We start from the raw sequence: 21,637 nt of genomic DNA, 5'->3' as shown, positions 1-21,637 counted from the left end.
TTGCTTAGAATATCGCTCCGTGAGTACCCCCCTTTAGTGGTCTATTCTATCTCCTTGAATGGAGATAAAGTGGACGTGATAAAGTACCAACCAACCAGCTCCAAACTGTGATTTTTCAAACCCAGCCTGTGACATGGCAGTTAGGAGCTGATTGGCTGGTAATTTATCTCCATCCACCTTCTCTCCATTCAACACTTAGTAAATAGTCCCCTATGTCTATTAACTAGTTCAATACTTCAGTTTATTTATTTATTAACAGTTTCTTATATAGCGCAGCAAATTCCGTTGTGCTTTACAATAGTTTATAGTTTCAATTATGTGCATGATGTACATTGATGCACAAAATTTTTTTGTAAAGAAGGGGTGGCTGGGAACCAGCGTGATTTTGGCAATTAGACTGTAAATTTCAAACAGAGGAAAAAAGTGTATTTGACCCAGCGCCAGCCGATCGTTTAAATACCTGCTGCTTTCGTAGTGGGTATACTCTCCCCACTTAGAAACAAGACACAAAACAAACTCTCCTCAAATGAAGATAAGAAAGCGCTGGTATTTAAATGGATGTTTAACATTTTTCTGACCATTCTAAATTTACAGCTGCATCTAACTTGCTGTGATCGCTGTTCCTTTATACAGTGTGACTGAACTTCAGTACTGTATTACATTCTGTATTATTATATTTTATATATATATATATATATATATATATATATAATTATTATATTATACTTAAGTACTGTATTACATTCCGTATTATTAGAAAAAAAAAAAAAAAAAAAAAATATATATATATATTATATAGTATACTATATTGTATTATATTATACTTAAGTACTGTATTACACTTTGTATGGGCAAGACTATAGCTTGCTAAGTGTTAATATCAAGGGCTTACTACTAGAGATGAGCGGGTTCGGTTCTCCGAGATCCGATCCCCCCCGAACTTCACCTATTTTTCACGGGTCCGAGGCAGCCTCGGATCTTCCCGCCTTGCTCGGTTAACCCGAACGAGGCCGAACGTCATCATCCCGTTGTCGGATTCTCGCGAGATTCATATTCTATATAAAGAGCCGCGCGTCGCCACCATTTTCACTCGTGCATTGGAGATTGAACGGAGAGGACGTGGCTGCGTTCTCTCCCTGAAAAGCTCCGTAATCTATGCTCAGTGTGCTGCAAATATCTGTGCTCAGTGTGCTGCAAATATCTGTGCTCAGTGTGCTGAAAATATCTACGTTCTCTGCCTGAAAACGCTCCATATCTGTGCTCAGTGTGCTGCAAATATCTGTGCTCAGTGTGCTTTATTGTGGGGACTGGGGACCACCAGAATATAATTATAGTAGTACAGTACAGTAGGCCATTGCTGTATCTTGCAGCTCTGTGTCACTGCAAGTATCCATTCCATATCTGTGCTGCATTTTTGTGAGCAGTATATATAGTATTACAGTGCAGCATTTTGGTGACCAACAGTATACATATATATTCAGTGGTCGAAGTGGAAATTTTGAAGTGGGGGTATACAAAAGTCAAGGATGTAATTATGCGCGCGCCAAATGGGGCGTGGTCACCCAAAAGGGGGCATGGTCACCCAAAAAGGGGCGTGTCCTGTGTAGTGGAACCCCTTATACTATCTAGTACTGGTGCCTCTTTCACATTATAGCACACTGAATGAGCTGAAATTCACATTATAGCACACTGAATGAGCTGAAATTCACATTGTAGAACATGGTATGAGCCGAAATTCACCTTGTAGCACACGGTATGAGCCGAAATTCACCTTGTAGCACACGGTATGAGCCGAAATTCACATTGTAGCACATGGTATGAGCCAAAATTCACATTGTAGCACACTGAATGAGACGAAATTCACCTTATAGCACACTGAATGAGCCGAAATTCACATTGTAGCACACTGAATGAGCCGAAATTCACATTGTAGCACATGGTATGAGCCAAAATTCACATTGTAGCACATGGTATGAGCCAAAATTCACATTGTAGCACACTGAATGAGACGAAATTCGCCTTATAGCACACTGAATGAGCCGAAATTCACATTGTAACACACTGAATGAGCCGAAATTCACATTGTAGCACACTGAATGAGCCCAAATTCACATTGTAGCACACTGAATGATTCGAAATTCACCTTGTAGCACACGGTATGAGCCGAAATTCACCTTGTAGCACACGGTATGAGCCGAAATTCACCTTTTAGCACACGGTATGAGACGAAATTCACATTGTAGCACACTGAATGAGCCGGAATTCACATTGTAGCACACTGAATGAGATGAAATTCACCTTGTAGCACACTGAATGAGCCGGAATTCACATTATAGCACACTGAATGAGCCGAAATTCACCTTGTAGCACATGGTATGAGCCGAAATTCACCTTGTAGCACACTGAATGAGCCGAAATTCACATTATAGCACACTGAATGAGCCGAAATTCACATTATAGCACACTGTATGAGCCGGAATTCACATTGTAGCACACTGAATAAGCCAACATTCACATTGTAGCACACTCAATGAGCCGGAATTCACATTGTAGCACACGGTATGAGCCAAAATTCACCTTGTAGCACACTGAATGAGCCAGAATTCACATTATAGCACACTGAATGAGCCGAAATTCACCTTGTAGCACACTGAATGAGCCGAAATTCACATTGTAGCACACTGAATGAGCCGAAATTCACATTGTAGCACACTGAATGAGCCAAAATTCACATTTAAGCACACTGAATGAGCCAAAATTCACATTGTAGCACACTGAATGAGCCAAAATTCACATTGTAGCACACTGAATGAGCCAAAATTCACATTGTAGCACACTGAATAAGCTGAAATTGTGACAGCAGGGACAGCCAGAGTGACAACAGGGAGAGAGACAGTGACGACAGGGAGAGAGACAGTGACGATAGGGAGAGAGAGTGACGACAGGTGGAGTGACGATGGAGAGACAGTGACGACAGGGGGAGAGACAGGGGGAGAGAGTGACGACAGGGAGAGGACGGCAGGGAGAGAGTGACGGCAGGGAGAGAGTGACGGCAGGGAGAGAGTGACGGCAGGGAGAGTGACGACAGTGACAGGGAGAGTGATGACAGAGAGAGACGGGGAGAGAGAGTGACGACAGGGAGAGAGTGACGACAGGGAGAGAGTGACGACAGTGACGACAGGGAGAGAGTGACGACAGTGACGACAGGAAGAGAGTGACGAGAGTGACGACAGGGAGAGAGTGACGACAGTGACGACAGGGAGAGAGTGACGACAGGGAGAGTGACGACAGGGAGAGTGGAGACAGGGGGGGAGACAGGGGGGGAGAGAGTGACGACAGGGAAAGAGTGACGACAGTGAGAGTGACAACAGGGAGAGTGACAACAGTGACGACAGGGAGAGTGACAACAGTGACGACAGGGAGAGTGACGACAAGGAGAGACAGTGACAACAGGGAGAGAGGCAGGGGGAGAGACAGGGGGAGAGAGAGTGACGACAGGGAGAGTGATGACAGGGAGAGTGACGACAGTGACGACAGGCAGAGTGACGACAGTGACGACAGGGAGAGTGACAACAGGGAGAGTGACGACAGGGAGAGTGACAACAGTGACGACAGGGAGAGTGACGACAGTGACGACAGGGAGAGTGATGATAGTGAGAGTGATGACAGAGAGAGACAGTGACGACAGGGAGAGAGGCAGAAGGAGAGACAGGGGGAGAGAGAGTGACGACAGGGAGAGAGTGACCACAGGGATGACAGGGTGAGTGATGACAGGGAGAGAGAGTGACGACAGAGAGAGACAGGGAGAGAGAGAGTGACGACAGGGAGAGAGTGACGACAGGGAGAGAGACAGGGGGAGAGAGAGTGATGAAAGGGAGAGAGTGATGACAGTGAGAGTGATGACAGTGAGAGTGACGACAGTGAGAGTGACGACAGTGAGAGTGACGTTAGTGACGACAGGGAGAGTGACGACAGAGAGAGTGATGACAGGGAGAGTGACGACAGAGAGAGTGATGACAGGGAGAGAGTGACGACAGGGAGAGAGTGATGACAGTGACGGCAGGGAGAGAGTGATGACAGTGATGACAGGGAGAGAGTGACGACAGGGAGAGTGACGACAGGGAGAGAGACAGGGGGAGAGAGAGTGACGACAGGGAGAGAGTGACGACAGGGAGAGTGACGACAGGGAGAGTGACGACAGTGACGTCAGGGAGAGTGACGACAGAGAGAGACAGTGACGACAGGGAGAGACAGTGACGACAGGGAGAGACAGTGACGACAGGGATTGAGGCAGGGGGAGAGACAGGGGGAGAGAGAGTGACGACAGGGAGAGTGATGACAGGGAGAGTGATGACAGTGACGACAGGCAGAGTGACGACAGTGACGACAGGCAGAGTGATGACAGTGACGACACGGAGAGTGACGACAGGGAGAGTGACGACAGTGACGACAGGGAGAGTGACGACAGGGAGAGTGACGACAGTGACGACAGGGAGAGTGACGACAGTGACGACAGGGAGAGTGACGAGAGTGACGACAGGGAGAGACAGTGACAACAGGGACAGTGACGACAGGGACAGCAGGGAGAGAGGTGACAGCAGGGGAACATTTCCTTAAATGTTGCTGGCAGCAGTGAGCTGGTGCCGGGCGGCTGGTGAGCGGGAGCGGCGGGCGGCTGGTGAGCGGTGACGGCTGGCAGCTGGTGAGTGGGAGCGGCGGGCGGCTGGTGAGCGGGAGCGGCGGGCGGCTGGTGAGCGGCGTGTGCGGGCGCCGCGCAGGGATGGGGAGCACCATGTGCAGCAGGATGCCATTTCCCTCGCCTCCTGCTGCACTTTCTTAGCTCATTTCCGGGTCAGTGGAAGAAGTGGCGGTATACCATACTGCTGTATACCGCCCCACTTTGACCACTGTATATAGTACAGTACAGTAGGCCATTGCTGTATCTTGCAGCTCTGTGTCACTGCAAGTATCCATTCCATATCTCTGTTGCATTTTTGTGAGCAGTATATATAGTATTACAGTGCAGCATTTTGGTGACCAACAGTATATAGTTGTAGAGTAGGCCATTGCTGTATCTTGCAGCTCTGTCACTGCAAGTATCCATTCCATATCTGTGTTGCATTTTTGTGAGTAGTATATATAGTATTACAGTGCAGCATTTTGGTGACCAACAGTATATAGTTGTACAGCAGGCCATTGCTGTACCTTGCAGCTCTGTGTCACTGCAAGTCAGTGACGTGCGGTGAGGTCACTGGTTGGGGAGGCACTGGCAGCTAACAAGCCCTCCAACCCCCCCCCCCCCCCCCCCCCGAAAAAAAAAAAAGTGTGGTCCCCCGACACATCAGTAAAACCAGCACTAGGCAGAACCAGCCAGGGGGAGTAATGCCATAGCAGGGGAGACACTCAGTGTGGGGGTCCCCCTGCCATAACATTAATCTGCCCCCCCCCAGCCAGTCAGCCCAGGGATGGAATTCCTCGGAAAGTGGGAACCCCAAAAAATAAAAATGGGGTCCCCCCTCCCGAGCAATAACCAGCACTGGGCTGATAGCCCAGTGCTATGCCCCGCACCCCTGGTGGCGGTGGGTGCGGGGTTCATTGTGTTAATATTGTTCTTTACAGGTGGCCTACAGGTCCCAGCAAGCCTGCCCCAGCATGATGGCACTTGGAGAACCACAAGTGCCAGCATGCCCGGACATAAAGGGCCTGCTGGCACCTGTAGTCCACCTGCAAAGAATAGTAATATTGTTCTTTACAGGTAGCCTACAGGTCCCAGCAAGCCAGCCCCAGCATGCTGGCACTTGGAGAACCACAAGTGCCAGCATGCCCGGACATAAAGGGCCCACTGGCACCTGTAAAGAAAATATTAAAATAAAAACACCACTCGTCTTGAAAATAAGCTTTATTAAACCGGACCTTCACCTGGGGGCGGCGGCCTTTAAGCTCTTTTGCGTGGCCGCCGCCTTCCCAGGGCTTCCGGCGTCTTCACCTGGGGGGGGCGCCACCTCCCCAGGGCTTCCAGCGTCTTCTGCACGTGGTGGGCGGCGGCTGCTAAGCTCTTTTGCATAGCCATTGCCCAGCCAGGACTTGCGGCGTCTTCTTTCTTCAGGGGCTCTTTACAGCTCCTCCTCTGCCGTCGGACTGACTCTCCTCCGCCTCGCGCTGACTTATATAAGTCAGCCGAGGGGGCGGGGCGATGACGCGGCGAGCCGTGATTGGCTCGCGGCGGCCATCTTGAATTTCAAAAATGACGCTGAGGCGCCATTTTTGAAACTGGAACCGCTCCGCTGCCAAACTCTGCTGGATAAAGGTACATTTCCGCCGCCGCACCGCCGCCGCAACCCACACCGCCGTCGCCCGCACCACCGCCGCATCCCACCGCCCACACCATCGCCGCATCCAGCCGCCCGCACCTCCTCCGCCAGCGTCGCCCACACAGTGATTGACAGCGGATCCAGTGACGGATCCGCTGGCCAATCACTGTGGCCTCACTGACAGGGACGTGCTTTCATAGGTTGAAAGCACGTCCCTGTATGAAAGCGGCACCTCTAATGGTGCCGCTTTCCCATATATTTTCAATGGGCTTTTACAGCCCAAGGCTAGTCCCCGCCCGTGCCTGCCCCCCGCTCCCCATACTTTCCCCAGTGACAACGGGAGACCACGATCGGTGCCTCCCAAACACATACAGAGGGGAGCAATCCTAAGAATAATATTAAGAAGATACATATGACACAGAATATGTGTCATATGCATCTTCTTTGTATTATCTTACTCATTAATGACAGGGGAGGCACTGCCTCCCCTGCCTCCCCTGACTGCACGTCACTGCTGCTAGTATCCATTCCATATCTGTGCTGCATTTTTGTGAGCAGTATATATAGTATTGCAGTGCAGCATTTGGTGACCAACAGTATATAGTTGTACAGTAGGCCATTGCTGTATCTTGCAGCTCTGTGTCACTGCAAGTATCCATTCCATATCTGTGCTACATTTTTGTGAGCAGTATATATAGTATTACAGTGCAGCAATTTGGTGACCAACAGTATACATATATAGTACAGTACAGTAGGCCGTTGCTGTATCTTACAGCTCTGTATCACTGCAAGTATCCATTCCATATCTGTGCTGCATATTTGTGAGCAGTATATATAGTATTACAGTGCAGCATTTTGGTGACCAACAGTATACATATAAAGTACAGTACAGTAGGCCATTGCTATTGATATATTACTGGCATATAATTCCACACATTAAAAAATGGAGAACAAAAATGTGGATGGTAAAATAGGGAAAGATCAAGATCCACTTCCACCTCGTGCTGAAGCTGCTGCCACTAGTCATGGGCGAGACAATGAAATGCCATCAACATCGTCTGCCAAGGCCGATGCCCAATGTCATAGTAGAGAGCATGTCAAATCCAAAAAACTAAAGTTCAGTAAAATGACCCAAAAATCTAAATTAAAAGCGTCTGAGGAGATGCGTAAACTTGCCAATATGCCATTTATGACACGGAGTGGCAAGGAATGGCTGAGGCCCTGTCCTATGTTCATGGCTAGTGGTTCAGCTTCACATGAGGATGGAAGCACTCATCCTCCCACTAGAAAACTGAAAAGAGTTAAGATGGCAAAAGCACAGCAAAGAACTGTGCGTTCTTCTAAATCACAAATCCCCAAGGAGAGTCCAATTGTGTTGGTTGCGATGCCTGACCTTCCCAACACTGGACGGGAAGAGGTGGCACCTTCCACCATTTGCACGTCCCCTGCAATTGCTGGAAGGAGCACCCACAGTCCAGTTCCTGATAGTCAAATTGAAGATGTCACTGTTGAAGTACACAAGGATGAGGATATTGGTGTTGCTGGCGCTGAGGAGGAAATTGACAAGGAGGATTCTGATGGTGAGGTGGTTTGTTTAAGTCAGGCACCCGGGGAGACACCTGTTGTCCGTGGGATGAATATGGCCATTGACATGCCTGGTCAAATTACAAAAAAAATCACCTCTTCGATGTGGAATTATTTTAACAGAAATGCGGACAACAGGTGTCAAGCCCTGTGTTGCCTTTGTCAAGCTGTAATAAGTAGGGGTAAGGACGTTAACCACCTAGGAACATCCTCCCTTATACGTCACCTGGAGCGCATTCATCAGAAGTCATTGACAAGTTCAAAAACTTTGGGTGATAGCGGAAGCAGTCCACTGACAACTAAATCCCTTCCTCTTCTACCCAAGCTCCTGCAAACCACACCACCAACTCCCTCAGTGTCAATTTCCTCCTTAGACAGGAACACCAATAGTCCTGCAGGCCATGTCACTGGCAAGTCTGACGAGTCCTCTCCTAACTGGGATTCCTCCGATGGATCCTTGAGTGTAACGCCTACTGCTGCTGGCGCTGCTGTTGTTGCTGCTGGGAGTCGATCGTCATCCCAGAGGGGAAGTCGGAAGACAACTTGTACTACTTCCAGTAAGCAATTGACTGTCCAACAGTCCTTTGCGAGGAAGATGAAATATCACAGCAGTCATCATGCTGCAAAGCGGATAACTCAGGTCTTGGCAGCTGTGTTGGTGTTAAACGTGTGTCCGGTATCCACCGTTAATTCACAAGGAATTAGAGAATTGCTTGAGGTACTGTGTCCCTGGTACCAAATACCATCTAGGTTCCACTTCTCTAGGCAGGCGATACCGAGAATGTACACAGACCTCAGAAAAAGAGTCACCAGTGTCCTAAAAAATGCAGTTGTACCCAATGTCCACTTAACCACTGACATGTGGACAAGTGGAGCAGGGCAGACTCAGGACTATATGACTGTGACAGTCCACCGCTTTTCATAAGAGGCACACAGCTGACAACCTCTTACGGAAACTGAGGAACATCATCGCAGAATGGCTTACCCCAATTGGACTCTCCTGGGGATTTGTGACATCGGACAACGCCACCAATATTGTGCGTGCATTACATGTGGGCACATTCCAGCACGTCCCATGTTTTGCACATACATTGTATTTGGTGGTGCAGAATTTTTTTTAAAACTGACAGGGGCGTGCAAGAGATGCTGTCGGTGGCGCGAAGAATTGCGGGCCACTTTCGGCATTCAGCCACCGCGTGCCGTAGACTGGAGCACCAGCAAAAACTTCTGAACCTGCCCCGCCATCATCTGAAGCAAGAGGTGGTAACGAGGTGGAATTCAACCCTCTATATGCTTCAGAGGATGGAGGAGTAGCAAAAGGTCATTCAAGCCTATACATCTGCCTATGATATAGGCAAAGGAGGGGGAATGCACCTGACTCAAGTGCAGTGGAGAATGATTTCAACGTTGTGCAAGGTTCTGCAACCCTTTGAACTTGCCACACATGAAGTCAGTTCAGACACTGCCAGCCTGAGTCAGGTCATTCCCCTCATCAGGCTTTTGCAGAAGCAGCTGGAGAGATTGAAGGAGGAGCTAAAACGGAGCGATTCCGCTAGGCATGTGGGACTTGTGGATGGAGCCCTTAATTCGCTTAACCAGGATTCACGGGTGGTCAATCTGTTGAAATCAGAGCACTACATTTTGGCCACCGTGCTCGATCCTAGGTTTAAAGCCTACGTTGTATCTCTCTTTCCGGCAGGCACAAGTCTGTACTTGTTCAAAGACCTGCTGGTAAAACACTTGTCAAGGCAAGCGGAACGTGACCCGTAAACAGCTCCTCCTTCACATTCTCCCGCAACTGGGGCTGCGAGGAAAAGGCTAAGAATTCCGAGACCACCTGCTGGCGGTGATGCAGGGCAGTCTGGAGCGAGTGCTGACATATGAGTGACCGCATCCAAGTAGGCACGTCAGACAGTCCGTACGTATACTGGCAGGAAAAAGAGGCAATTTGGAGGACCTTGCACAAACTGGCTTTATTTTACCTAAGTAGCCCCCCCTCCAGTGTGAACTTCGAAAGAGTGTTTAGTGCAGCCAGTCACCTTGTCAGCAATCGGCATACGAGGTTACTTCCACAAAATGTGGAGAAGATGATGTTCATCAAAATTAATTATAATCAATTCCTCCATGGAGACATTCACCAGCAATTGCCTCCAGAAAGTACACAGGGACCTGAGATGGTGGATTCCAGTTAGGACAAATTAATACTCTGTGAGGAGGGGGATGTACACAGTGAAAGGGGTGATGAATTGGAGGATGATGAGGAGGTGGACATCTTGCCTCTGTAGAACCAGTTTGTGTAAGGAGAGATTGATTGCTTCTTTTTTGGTGGGGGCCCAAACCAACCAGTCATTTCAGCCACAGTCGTGTGGCAGACCCTGTGGCTGAAATGATGGGTTTGTTAAAGTGTGCATGTCCTGTTTATACAACATAAGGGTGGGTGGAAGGGCCCAAGGATAATTCCATCTTGCACCTCTTTTTTTTTTTTTTTTATCTCTGCATCATGTGCTGTTTGGGGCTAATTTTTTTAAGTGCCATCCTGTCTGACACTGCAGTGCCACTCCTAGATGGGCCAGGTGTTTGTGCCGCCCACTTGGGTTACTTAGCTTAGTCATCCAGCGACCTTGGTGCAAATTTTAGGACTAAAAATAATATTGTGAGGTGTTCAGAATAGACTGGAAATGAGTGTAAATTATGGTTATTGAGGTTAACAATACTATGGGATCAAAATGATCCTGAAATTCTATGATTTAAGCTGTTTTTGAGGTTTTTTTTTTTTTAAAAACACCGGAATCCAAAACACACCCGAATCCGACAAAAAATTTTCAGGGAGGTTTTGCCAAAATGCGTCCGAATCCAAAACACGGCCGTGGAACCGAATCCAAAACCAAAACACAAAACCCGAAAAATTTCCGGTGCACATCTCTACTTACTACACTATAATGTAGTTGAATATCCCCTTTATCTTGCTGCAGGTGGACCCTATTCCATACTATGAAACATGTATTGCAGACACGTGTAACTGTGACACTAATGTATGGGACTGCGAGTGTCTGTGTACCTCTATAGCCGTGTATTCTGCAGAATGCAAAAGACATAACGTCTGCATCAAGTGGAGAACCCCAGACATTTGTCGTAAGCTTACATTGATGCTTTTTTTCATTGTTCCTTCTTATTAAACTACTGTATCCTTTGTCCATAAATAACCAGAAGAGGTTAACATTGAGCTGTAGACATAACTGATTAACTATTTGTCTTTCTCAGCATTGTTCTGCGATTATTACAATAAAGATGGGCATTGTGACTGGCACTACATGCCATGTAATGTTCCATGCCTGACGACATGTAGGAATCCCAAAGGGGAATGTGATTATCAAGTACTGCAACTTGAAGGTATGTAAAGAAAAGTTATTGCAAAGCTAAAATAAAACCTATAAAAATGCCATCTCTACTTAAGTAACAGATTATTCTGCTATGGGAAATTACAAAACATTCCTTAAAATTTTAAATTCTAATGTTTATTTGTACAGAATGCGACTAATTTCCATTACTTTGCCCTATTTGTTTATTTTCTTTTTCTTTTGCTCTGCCCCCCTTGCACTGAATGTTGCTTTGGGCCACCCATAAGATGAATGTTACAATGGGAAATCCCAAATATGGCATACAGGATAGGAGATAGGAGGTATAGAACATAACTCACTTCTAAAAGATTCCTATTCTGGCCTTAAAAATACAATGTTTGATTTTCTTAATAGGAATTGCATAAATATCACTAAATGTATTACCATTAAATTTATGAAAACGGCAACTATTATAAATTGCTTTAAATTTGCTAAAACAATTTATATTATTATTTTTCATCTCTCCCTGTAGGCTGCTATCCACAGTGCAGTGCAGAGCGTCCTTTCTTTGATACAGAGAACCAAACTTGTGTCCATTTGTTGAACTGTACTACCTGGTATGTCACTAGAACTAAAGAGTGTTTTGGTCAATATTGAGATACAAAATAATACTTCATTAACAGTACCAGACATTTTATTAATATTCGAATTTGCCATATTGGCATGAAGGCAGTGAGCTCACATACAGATGGGCAGAGTGAAAGTGTATTAAAACGAGAACACATGGGCTTTGCAAAGCACAGCAAAAACAAGATACAGTATATAGGGGGTCATTCCGAGTTGATCGCTCGCTAGCAGTTTTTTGCAGCCGTGCAAAAGCATAGTCGCCGCCCACGGGGGAGTGTATTTTCACTTTGCAGGAGTGCGAACGCCTGTGCAGCAGATCGCCTGCAAACACATTTTGTGCAAAACAAGACCAGCCCTGTAGTTACTTATCCTGTGCGATGATTGCTGCGATGAGTGACACGGTAATGATGTCAGATACCCGCCCAGCAAACGCCCGACCACGCCTGCGTTTTTCCAAACACTCCCAGAAAACGGTCAGTTGACACCCATAAATGCCCTCTTTCTGTCAATCTCCTTGCGATCGACTGTGCGAATGGATTCTTCACTAGAACCATTGCACAGCAGCGATGCTCTTTGTGCCTGTGCAACACGTGTGCACATTGCGGTGCATACGCAGTTTTGCCGGTTTTTACCTTATCGCTGCGCTGTGAAAATCGTCAGCGAGCGATCAACTCGGAATGACCCCTTTTGTGGCAACAGCCGGTTAAAGAAGTTTAAATGTTTGGCATCTACTCATAGGTGGGCACAAAGTATCCCTTTAGAATTTGCTACAAGATCATTGAAAGAAATTAGTTAGTTACTTATCCTGTGTGATGATTGCTGCGACGAGTGACACGGTAATGACGTCAGATACTCGCCCAGCAAACGGTCGACCACACCTGCGTTTTTCCAAACACTCCCAGAAAATGGTCAATTGACACCCATAAACGCCCTCTTTCTGTCAATCTCCTTGCGTTCGGCTGTGTGATTGGAATCGTCGCTAGAACTAGTGCAAAACCACAATGGACTTCGTACCCGTACGACGCGGGTGCGCATTGCGGTGCATGCGCAGATTAGCCATTTTTTTCACTGATCGCTACGCAGCGAACAATGGCAGCTAGCGATCAACTCGGACTGACTTCCATAGTACAATGATCCAGGGCACAGCCGCTCCTTTGTCAAATAGGCGGTTGTTGCCCTGAAACGTTGGAATATTAAAAACTGTGAGATATTGGAAGTAATCCAGAGGGCATTAGAGTCTGATGCTATTTAGGGAGAGTGGCAGGTCATTTTAGGATATATATATATTTTTATATTTCATATATATAAATATACAGTAGCTGTAGAGAGAGGGTAGGCTCCATCCATTAGGCCCATTTTGAGTGTACAGACCTATAGCCTGAGATCAGGCTGATTAGTGCTTGCACCTGTAGAAGCCAATAAAGGTGTGTCAGGGATTTACTCAGGGTCTCACTACCTGGGGAAGCAGGCAGCAAGCTTATTATAAGACACTCTGGGGTATATTATTTACTAAAGTCCTTATTTACTAAAGTCCCGATTTTGACCGAGTTGGTGTTTTTTCTTCAAAGTGTCATCTCGGGAATTTACTAAACTCAAATCTCGGCAGTGATGAGGGCATTCGTATTTTTTTGGAAGTCAAAGAAAAAAAATACGAATGAATACACCTTCGGTCAAATGCGGCTGTTATTTTATACAACTCGGTAATTTACTAAAAATTCTAATTCACAAACACTGCCGGCAATAGCCAAACACTGTCGTGAAAAAATACAAATCATAAAAAAAAAGCAGTTTTAAAATAGACCTGCTTTTTTTTACCGTGTTCTGATAGGCATGCACGGATCCGTTAGATCCGTGCATGTTTATCAGTGGGAAGGGGTGTGAAAGGGTTAAAAATCAGAAAAATAAATTGCGTGGGGTCCCCCCTCCTATGTATAACCAGCCTCGGGCTCTTTGAGCCGGTCCTGGTTGTAAAAATATGGGGGAAAAATTGACAGGGGTTCCCCATATTTTAACAACCAGCACCGGGCACAGCCGGGGGACACTTTTATCTTGGTCCCTGCGGCCCTGGCATTAAATCACTAACTAGTCACCCCTGGCCGGGTACCCTGGAGGAGTGGGAACCCCTTAAATCAAGGGGTCCCCCCCTCCAGCCACCCAAGGGCCAGGGGTGAAGCCCTTGCGGGGGAGGCTTACTGGGACTTGTAGTACTGCTACAAAAAACAATATTCTTTTTTTGTACACTATGGCTATCAGCCCCCATCCGCCACCCTTGGATGGGGGGGACAGCCTCGGGCTTCACCCCTGGCCCTTGGGTGGCTGGAGGGGGGGACCCCTTGATTTAAGGGGTTCCCACTCCTCCAGGGTACCCCGGCCAGGGGTGACTAGTTAGTGATTTAATACCAGGGCCGCAGGGACCAAGATAAAAGTGTCTCCTGGCTGTGGCATTATCTCTCTGACTAGTGGAGCCCGGTGCTGGTTCAAAAAATACGGGGGACCCCTACACTTTTTGTCCACCGTATTTTTTGCACCAGGACCAGGCGCAGAGCCCGGTGCTGGTTGTTAAAATATTGGGGAACCCCTGTCAAAGAGCCCGAGGCTGGTTATGCTTAGGAGGGGGGACCCCACGCAATTTTTTTCATGATTTTTAATACTTTAATTTTTTTTTTAAAGGTGCACAATGAAGCCCTGCACGGATCTCACAGATCCGGCCGAGATTCATTGTGTTTATTTCGGCAGTGTTTTACTATTCACTCCCGTAAAACACTGTCCGAAAATACGAATGACATCGACATCGGAAAAAATGAAAATGCAGAATACGACAGCATAGTAAATGAGGCGTACAAAATTCAAAAAGTTGCAAATTCACACATTCGATGTCATTCGTGCTTGAACTTTAACCTAATTCAGAAAAATACAAATTTTTGTAAATATACTCCTGTGATTTACTGACCGTGAGTACTGTGCATATGCCTATGTTTGTGATAGGGTCATTAGGTCCTACCGCTTTTTGAGAGAGGAATCCCATTTGTTTTGTTAATACCCAAATGGGCTAGGCTTAATTTTTATATTTTGTGTTTCTGTATTGCACAATAAAACTAGCTACTGCTAGATAGCACAAAAACTTGGACTGGTGTGCTGCTTCCTGGTTGCTGTGTGTTTGGCAGTGCCCATCTACCCCAGGAGAGGGCACCCCTACCTTGATTTTGCACGACAACATTGGATTGATTACAGCAAGTAGAATTGGTACAACTGAATTTATAACAGAAAGAATTCTTGAATGTATTAGTGTAATATCTGATAGCAGAATAAAATGTTTATTTTATCTTATTCTATAAATGTGCAGTGTGTCATATTGGGGCAGATGTTTTAAACCTGGAGAAGTGATAAAGCAGTGTTAAGTGAAAAGTGATAATGCACCAGCCAATCAGTTCCTAACTGCCATTTTTCAAACGCATAATGTTTGGCTGCTGTGTTATCACCTTCCATTTATAGTATCACTGCTTTATCACTTCCACATGCTTAATACATCTGCCCCTTATCTAAAGAGTGACTTCTTTCTTTTCCTATCTGACATGGATTTTTAACTCATTTATTATTTTCTCTATAGTGTTATCTCGTTTTTCATCTCTGTATGTGGAAGATGTTTCCACAATGTGTGGCCTAGGGTCTTAGCACTCAGAAAATGGATTGAAAGGCCAGATCTGATAATATATGTAAACATTAGGAAATTAATAGAATGGGGCGCATTGGTTCCAAGGACCCTATGCCAACTAGCAATGATTGTATTGCTGTTTGGTTTTGCTGAGAATGCTTGCTATATGTATTTGCATTCACTGCAAGTGAAAGCATGAAGCGTTCTCTATGAGCTCTGATGGCAAGTGAAAGCATTGGGGTCCATGATAGGTCCTCCATGAGCCCCTGATGGCAAGTGAAAGCATTGGGGTACATGACAGGTCTTCCATAAGCCCCTGATGGCAAGTGAAAGCATTGGGATCCATGATAGGTCCTCCATGAGCCCCTGATGGCAAGTGAAAGCATTGGGGTCCATGATGGGTCTTCCATAAGCCCCTGATGGCAAGTGAAAGCATTGGGGTCCATGACGGGTCTTCCATAAGCCCATGATGGGAAGTGCAAGAATTCATAAACCACCATAGAGCTGTCACATTTGACATGCAGTGTTGCTATGGTTTGATGCAAGACAATGAGTATGATCATTATTTTCAATGCATTCTTTTTTTCCATATTGAAACTGACTTTATATCTCTAACCTGGATTGTATACAGATAATTATTGTGATTTGTGTTTTCTATTTGTTTTTCATTAGTTCCGACAGTCTTTGTGATGAGAAAACAGGAGGTAAACTGACTAGAATTGCTCACTACTTTGAATTAAATGCAGAATGGATTTGAAATCAAAAGGTCACAAGAGTTGCTGCTGAAGGCCAATATAGGTTTCCAGGAGTATGCATTATTTTACTGTGTGAGCCCTCCTATCTCTGCCAAGTGCAAGTGACTAATCAGGGTTGTTGCTATGCTATGTGATACCAGGTACCGTAGAAATACCCTATGCACACACATAAGAAGGTTTGGCCATGTTGGGAGGCGTGGTCTCACATGCCAAACCCCATTTTTATCACTCCTGGGGTCACAGAGATGCTGTGCTGTCCCTGGAGACTGTCTGCAGTGCTGGCTCCTACACTGTCACAGAAGCTGAGTGCTACATGCAGTTTTACAGTGCAGCATCCAGCTTCTGTCACTGAAGAGAAGGTGACATTTTAGCATCACCACATTGTGTTTGACACCTTGGTACTGGTCGCACCCCTGTAGGCACCACTGCAGCTAGAGAGCAGTCAAATCTCCTAAAGGTTTTCTCTCCCAACTAGCCTGCAGGTAGGCCCTCCCTGCTTAAGTCTTTTCATTATTTAATTTTTTATATTCTCCAAGCCCTGCACTACAGTATATAAACATTTCAGAACTCCTTCACTATATAGACATTTGGTAATGCAAAATTATTTTGTAAAGTGTTATTTTTTTAGAGAATATGTAAAAGTTTACCATTTTATGGAATGAGGGGGAAAAACTAAATTGCCCTTAGCGCAAGTATTCTTTACTGTTCAGTTATACCTGATTCAAAATATATAATTTCTTAGAGTATACTATAACTGCTGGCTTTTAGAAACCAAAGGAAGTGTTTGTAAGCAAAGCCCACACTTATGTACTCACATATAATGATCTAGCTAAGTCTCAGAGAAGTGTTAATGAACATCTATTTTCTTAGAAATTCATAAAATACAAAAAATAATATATATTAAATTATTTTAGTATAATAGGCACTGCACATGTTGTGTTTATGCTAATTGATTTGCATATTGTATAATTAGAATTCTTTTTTTTTGTCCAAATGATTGTAACATCCATGGAATAAGCATCCTATACTGTTCACTAAAACGCCCTTAATATACTGTAGTTCCATTAATTGCTACAACAGAAATGTGTGTATAATATAAGTGCAGGCTCTATTTTCATCTTTACTACTGTATTTAAGGATATGAAGCCTTCTTGTTAAGGGTAGTTAAACTTTGTTTTTTACATATGGAAATTCAAATACAGTTCTAGTTAAACTTTTTTCACTTTCACAATGAATCCACAGTGTGCTTATAACAGTTATGTGCGTGGAGATCATTGGCTGGGGAGGCAGACATGGGGGTTGGTCTTAGTGCTGGGAACCTGCCTCACCCCCACTCAGTGTAATTCTCCCCTCACTACCCTGAGTTTCAGAGTCCATTGATTCTCCTACCTGCATTACTGTGTCTTCTCTTCCACACCTTCTCTTTCTCTCCCACCGCCATGGCCTGCAATGCTGCTGCTGCTGAGCTACATTCTCTGAGCAGTGCTCTTCCTGGTTACATGACACATCCAAGGTGTCCATCAGCGCTCAAGGCACACCCCCGAACAGTGAGGTATGCTTCTTTTGGCTCTTCTCCTGGACATGGCTTGGCCCTACCCCCAGCATTGCAAGCAGTGTCTGACTGTCAGAGGTGAGGCCAACTGCCCCACCTCTCATCTCTCTATTATGAAACTCCCCCACATGTGAGTGAGACCCTTAGAGCCTCCTACTGAGAGCTTCTGCCAATAACACCGACCCATAGAGTTTTATACACTCACTGGTACTTAGACAGTTGCCTGGACTTAAGCTCAGGCAGCAGGGGCTCATTCAGTGCAAGGGTGATCACAAAGTATTGGCTGTAGTAAATACAAATACACTGGAAGCAAAAGTAGTATGCAAAAACAGAACAAACATGAGCAGGGTTAATTCCATGTCAGAACATCTGGATTACATATGGGTTACTTAAAAGCAGACAATTATCCACAACTGCAAGACTTGTAATAATGGCAGCTACTCAGAATCTACACAGTATGTAACTTGAACAGTTATCAGCCATAGTAGCAACATAAAGTCCAGCAGAGCATACACTTGAATAGCAGAGATACTTATAGTTCAAGATGGTAATCAGCAGAATGGTAATCACTAAGTAAGTAAGCATGACACATATGGCTTTGTCGTTGATAATTCACTGATGGAATTCACTGTGTAGAAATAGTAGTGCTCGCAGTTAGTAGATACTAGCATAAGGTTCCATGAGACTGTAGTAACTAGAAACAGACACTGCAGGCATATGCAGAGCAAGAGACCTGGACAATGATACATATGGAACAAACCAGACAGCAGCACTGAGGTATAAGCTATCACCATTGTTGGATGTGCAGGGTAATAACAAAGGTAAGAACCAATTGGCAGCTGTGGAGAGGACCAGTCTCCCTTATGAGATACACACATCAGCTTCATGAAGGCATGTACATTCAAGCTCTCGCTGTCAACTTAATCTAGACCCAGAGTGCCCTGCGGCCACCTGGCATCTTGGTTGTTCAGCAACCATCGGGAGGATTGGCCCATGCGGCAGAGTGACATGCCATCCCGGCTGCCTAGGAACAATCGGAACCTGCTGAAGTGATGAGCCGCACCGGCGACTCATAACACTGTCCCTACAATTTCAGGGTGCCCACAATTTTGGTGAGTCTTAACTATAAAAATTATTACAATAAACAAAGAAGATGAGGGTGTGGTGCCAGAAGATCTACGGCATTTAGGTTGACAGTCAATAGGACAACACCAAATGGTCAACATGCATTAGGTCAACAGGTACAAAAGGTCAACAGATAAAATGTTGACAGTGGTTAAGCTCGACAGATGAATGGTTGACAGTGTTTAAGGTGGACAGGTTCAAAAGGCCAACATGACAATAGTCAACACACAATTGATCTGTCACGGTTTGGTGCACAAGGTTACCTGGGTCAGACTGATGTCCAGGGTCTGAGACTTGGAGCTGGAGTCAAGGAGGCTGTATACAGCTCTTTCACATTGGATTTGGGTAGCAGTGAGAACAGCCTTTAGTATGAATTCAAGTTATGACTCAGTGGTAATGTAACAGACTGGTTACCAGCTGTAGAAAGCTGGACCAGGCTGGCTACCGGCTGAGGAATACAGCTGGACTGGACTGGCCACCGGCTGAAGAGATGCTGCTGGACCGGACTGGCTACTGACTAAGGAATACAGCTGGACCAGACTGGCTACCAGATGAAAAGATGCTGCTTGACCAGACTAGTTACCTTCTGAAGACCGGACTGGCTACCGGCTGAGGATAAGTTGGACTGGTCTGGTTACGAGCTGAAGATATGCTGGGCCTAATAGTGCTACGCAGAAGAAACAAAGCAAGTTCACTTGTCACACTAACTATGTAACTAGTTGCACAGGCCCAAAATGTTGCAGCGGGATATCCTTTAAACCCCCTGCTGGGCTGTGATTGGCTTCAGGGCAATTGGCTGGTCAGACTGAGTCCTGAGTTGGTGAAGTGGAGATCAGCTGGAAATTGTGGAATGAAGCAGTGTCAGAATATCACAGTACTACACACAGGAGCTTGAATAAACCTTAGGTGCACAAGTAGTTAACAACTTGGTCAGAGACCACTGCTGGGATCTAAAGTCTGCAAAGGTGCATAATCAGTCTGGGAAGGTGTTGCAGATTGGAAGCTAGTATGCACAGCAAACACTGGAGTTGGGGAGTGAAGGCTGAGCAAACTCTGGCATACTTCAGGAAAACCTGGTCTGCCGGATGCTGGAGCCTTCCTGTCAGAGGACCCGATGGACCCCCCACCGCACCTGCAGTGACACTGGTGAGTGTTTAGGATGCCGGTGCTGGTAGCACATCCTGGCATGGTAGAAGAATATTTTTTCTGTTTTTTGGGGTTAACACTTGTATGTTTAGTAATCTATAACCACCATCAGTAAAAACATTTACCCTTGCGAGCTTGATTTGCTCTCCATGCTTCAGGCAAGGTGGTAACTGTTCCCAGTCGTAGTCCACATGGGTTGGTATTAAAGCACATTTTTGGAAAACATGTAAAATCCCCCAAAACAATGTGTCAATCATTTCTGTGTCAGCCATAGTCATGTTGACCTTTTGTACCTGTGGATCTGGTGTCGACCTATTGACCTTCTACCTAGGCACGGTCTATCATCTAAATACTGTCTATAAGTTATAAATATCTTTGCATTATTGTAATCCTCTTTATATCTCAACTCTGGAGTATAACAGTGAGTATGACTGCACATCCCTGGCTTATAACCCATTTGAAAGCTTCTCTTCAGTCTGGTGTACAATGAGTAATTGGTAAATTGATAAAGCCCGAGGGAAAGCACATGTCTTGGTGAAAGGGAACGGGATTCCATTGGCAGTAAAGCATTCCAGCCTTTCCAGTCTTTTGAGTGATGCTCAGTTCACAGGTATATAGCATTGAATGGGGAGTAAAGAGGCTGCTCTGTGACCATTCTGATTAGCAACAAAAATTCACATCAGTTTAATAGTTTCGGGTAACATGGAGGGTAATTCCAAGTTGATCGCAGTAGGAATTTTTTTAGCAGTTGGGCAAAACCATGTGCACTGCAGGGGGGGGGGCAGATTTAACATGTGCAGAGAGAGTTAGATTTGGGTGTAGTATATTCAAACTGAAATCTAAATTGCAGTGTAAAACTAGAGATGAGCGCCTGAAATTTTTCGGGTTTTGTGTTTTGGTTTTGGGTTCGGTTCCGCGGCCGTGTTTTGGGTTCGAACGCGTTTTGGCAAAACCTCACCGAATTATTTTTGTCGGATTCGGGTGTGTTTTGGATTCGGGTGTTTTTTTCCAAAAACACTAAAAAACAGCTTAAATCATAGAATTTGGGGGTCATTTTGATCCCAAAGTATTATTAACCTCAAAAACCATAATTTACACTCATTTTCAGTCTATTCTGAATACCTCACACCTCACAATATTATTTTTAGTCCTAAAATTTGCACCGAGGTCGCTGTGTGAGTAAGATAAGCGACCCTAGTGGCCGACACAAACACCGGGCCCATCTAGGAGTGGCACTGCAGTGTCACGCAGGATGTCCCTTCCAAAAAACCCTCCCCAAACAGCACATGACGCAAAGAAAAAAAGAGGCGCAATGAGGTAGCTGTGTGAGTAAGATTAGCGACCCTAGTGGCCGACACAAACACCGGGCCCATCTAGGAGTGGCACTGCAGTGTCACGCAGGATGGCCCTTCCAAAAAACCCTCCCCAAACAGCACATGACGCAAAGAAAAAAAGAGGCGCAATGAGGTAGCTGACTGTGTGAGTAAGATTAGCGACCCTAGTGGCCGACACAAACACCGGGCACATCTAGGAGTGGCACTGCAGTG

At 45.6% G+C, this 21,637-nt stretch overlaps 1 protein-coding gene across 1 annotated transcript in view; it reads left to right on the top strand.

Annotated features, from left to right (window-relative positions):
• Positions 1-15,532, top strand: part of LOC134968667 (mucin-5B-like) — a 163,765-nt gene extending 148,233 nt beyond the window's left edge. Inside the window, exons 23-25 of the mRNA XM_063944188.1 lie at positions 10,868-11,027; positions 11,157-11,285; positions 15,468-15,532. Coding sequence (XP_063800258.1) covers positions 10,868-11,027; positions 11,157-11,285; positions 15,468-15,532 — 354 coding nt within the window. The remainder of the gene's footprint in view (positions 1-10,867; positions 11,028-11,156; positions 11,286-15,467) is intronic.
• Positions 15,533-21,637: the final 6,105 nt, after the last annotated feature.

Source organism: Pseudophryne corroboree, chromosome 11 (genome assembly GCF_028390025.1).
Source record: "Pseudophryne corroboree isolate aPseCor3 chromosome 11, aPseCor3.hap2, whole genome shotgun sequence".
NCBI classification, from domain to species: Eukaryota; Metazoa; Chordata; class Amphibia; order Anura; family Myobatrachidae; genus Pseudophryne; species Pseudophryne corroboree.
This window is presented reverse-complemented; position numbering and strand designations above follow the sequence as displayed.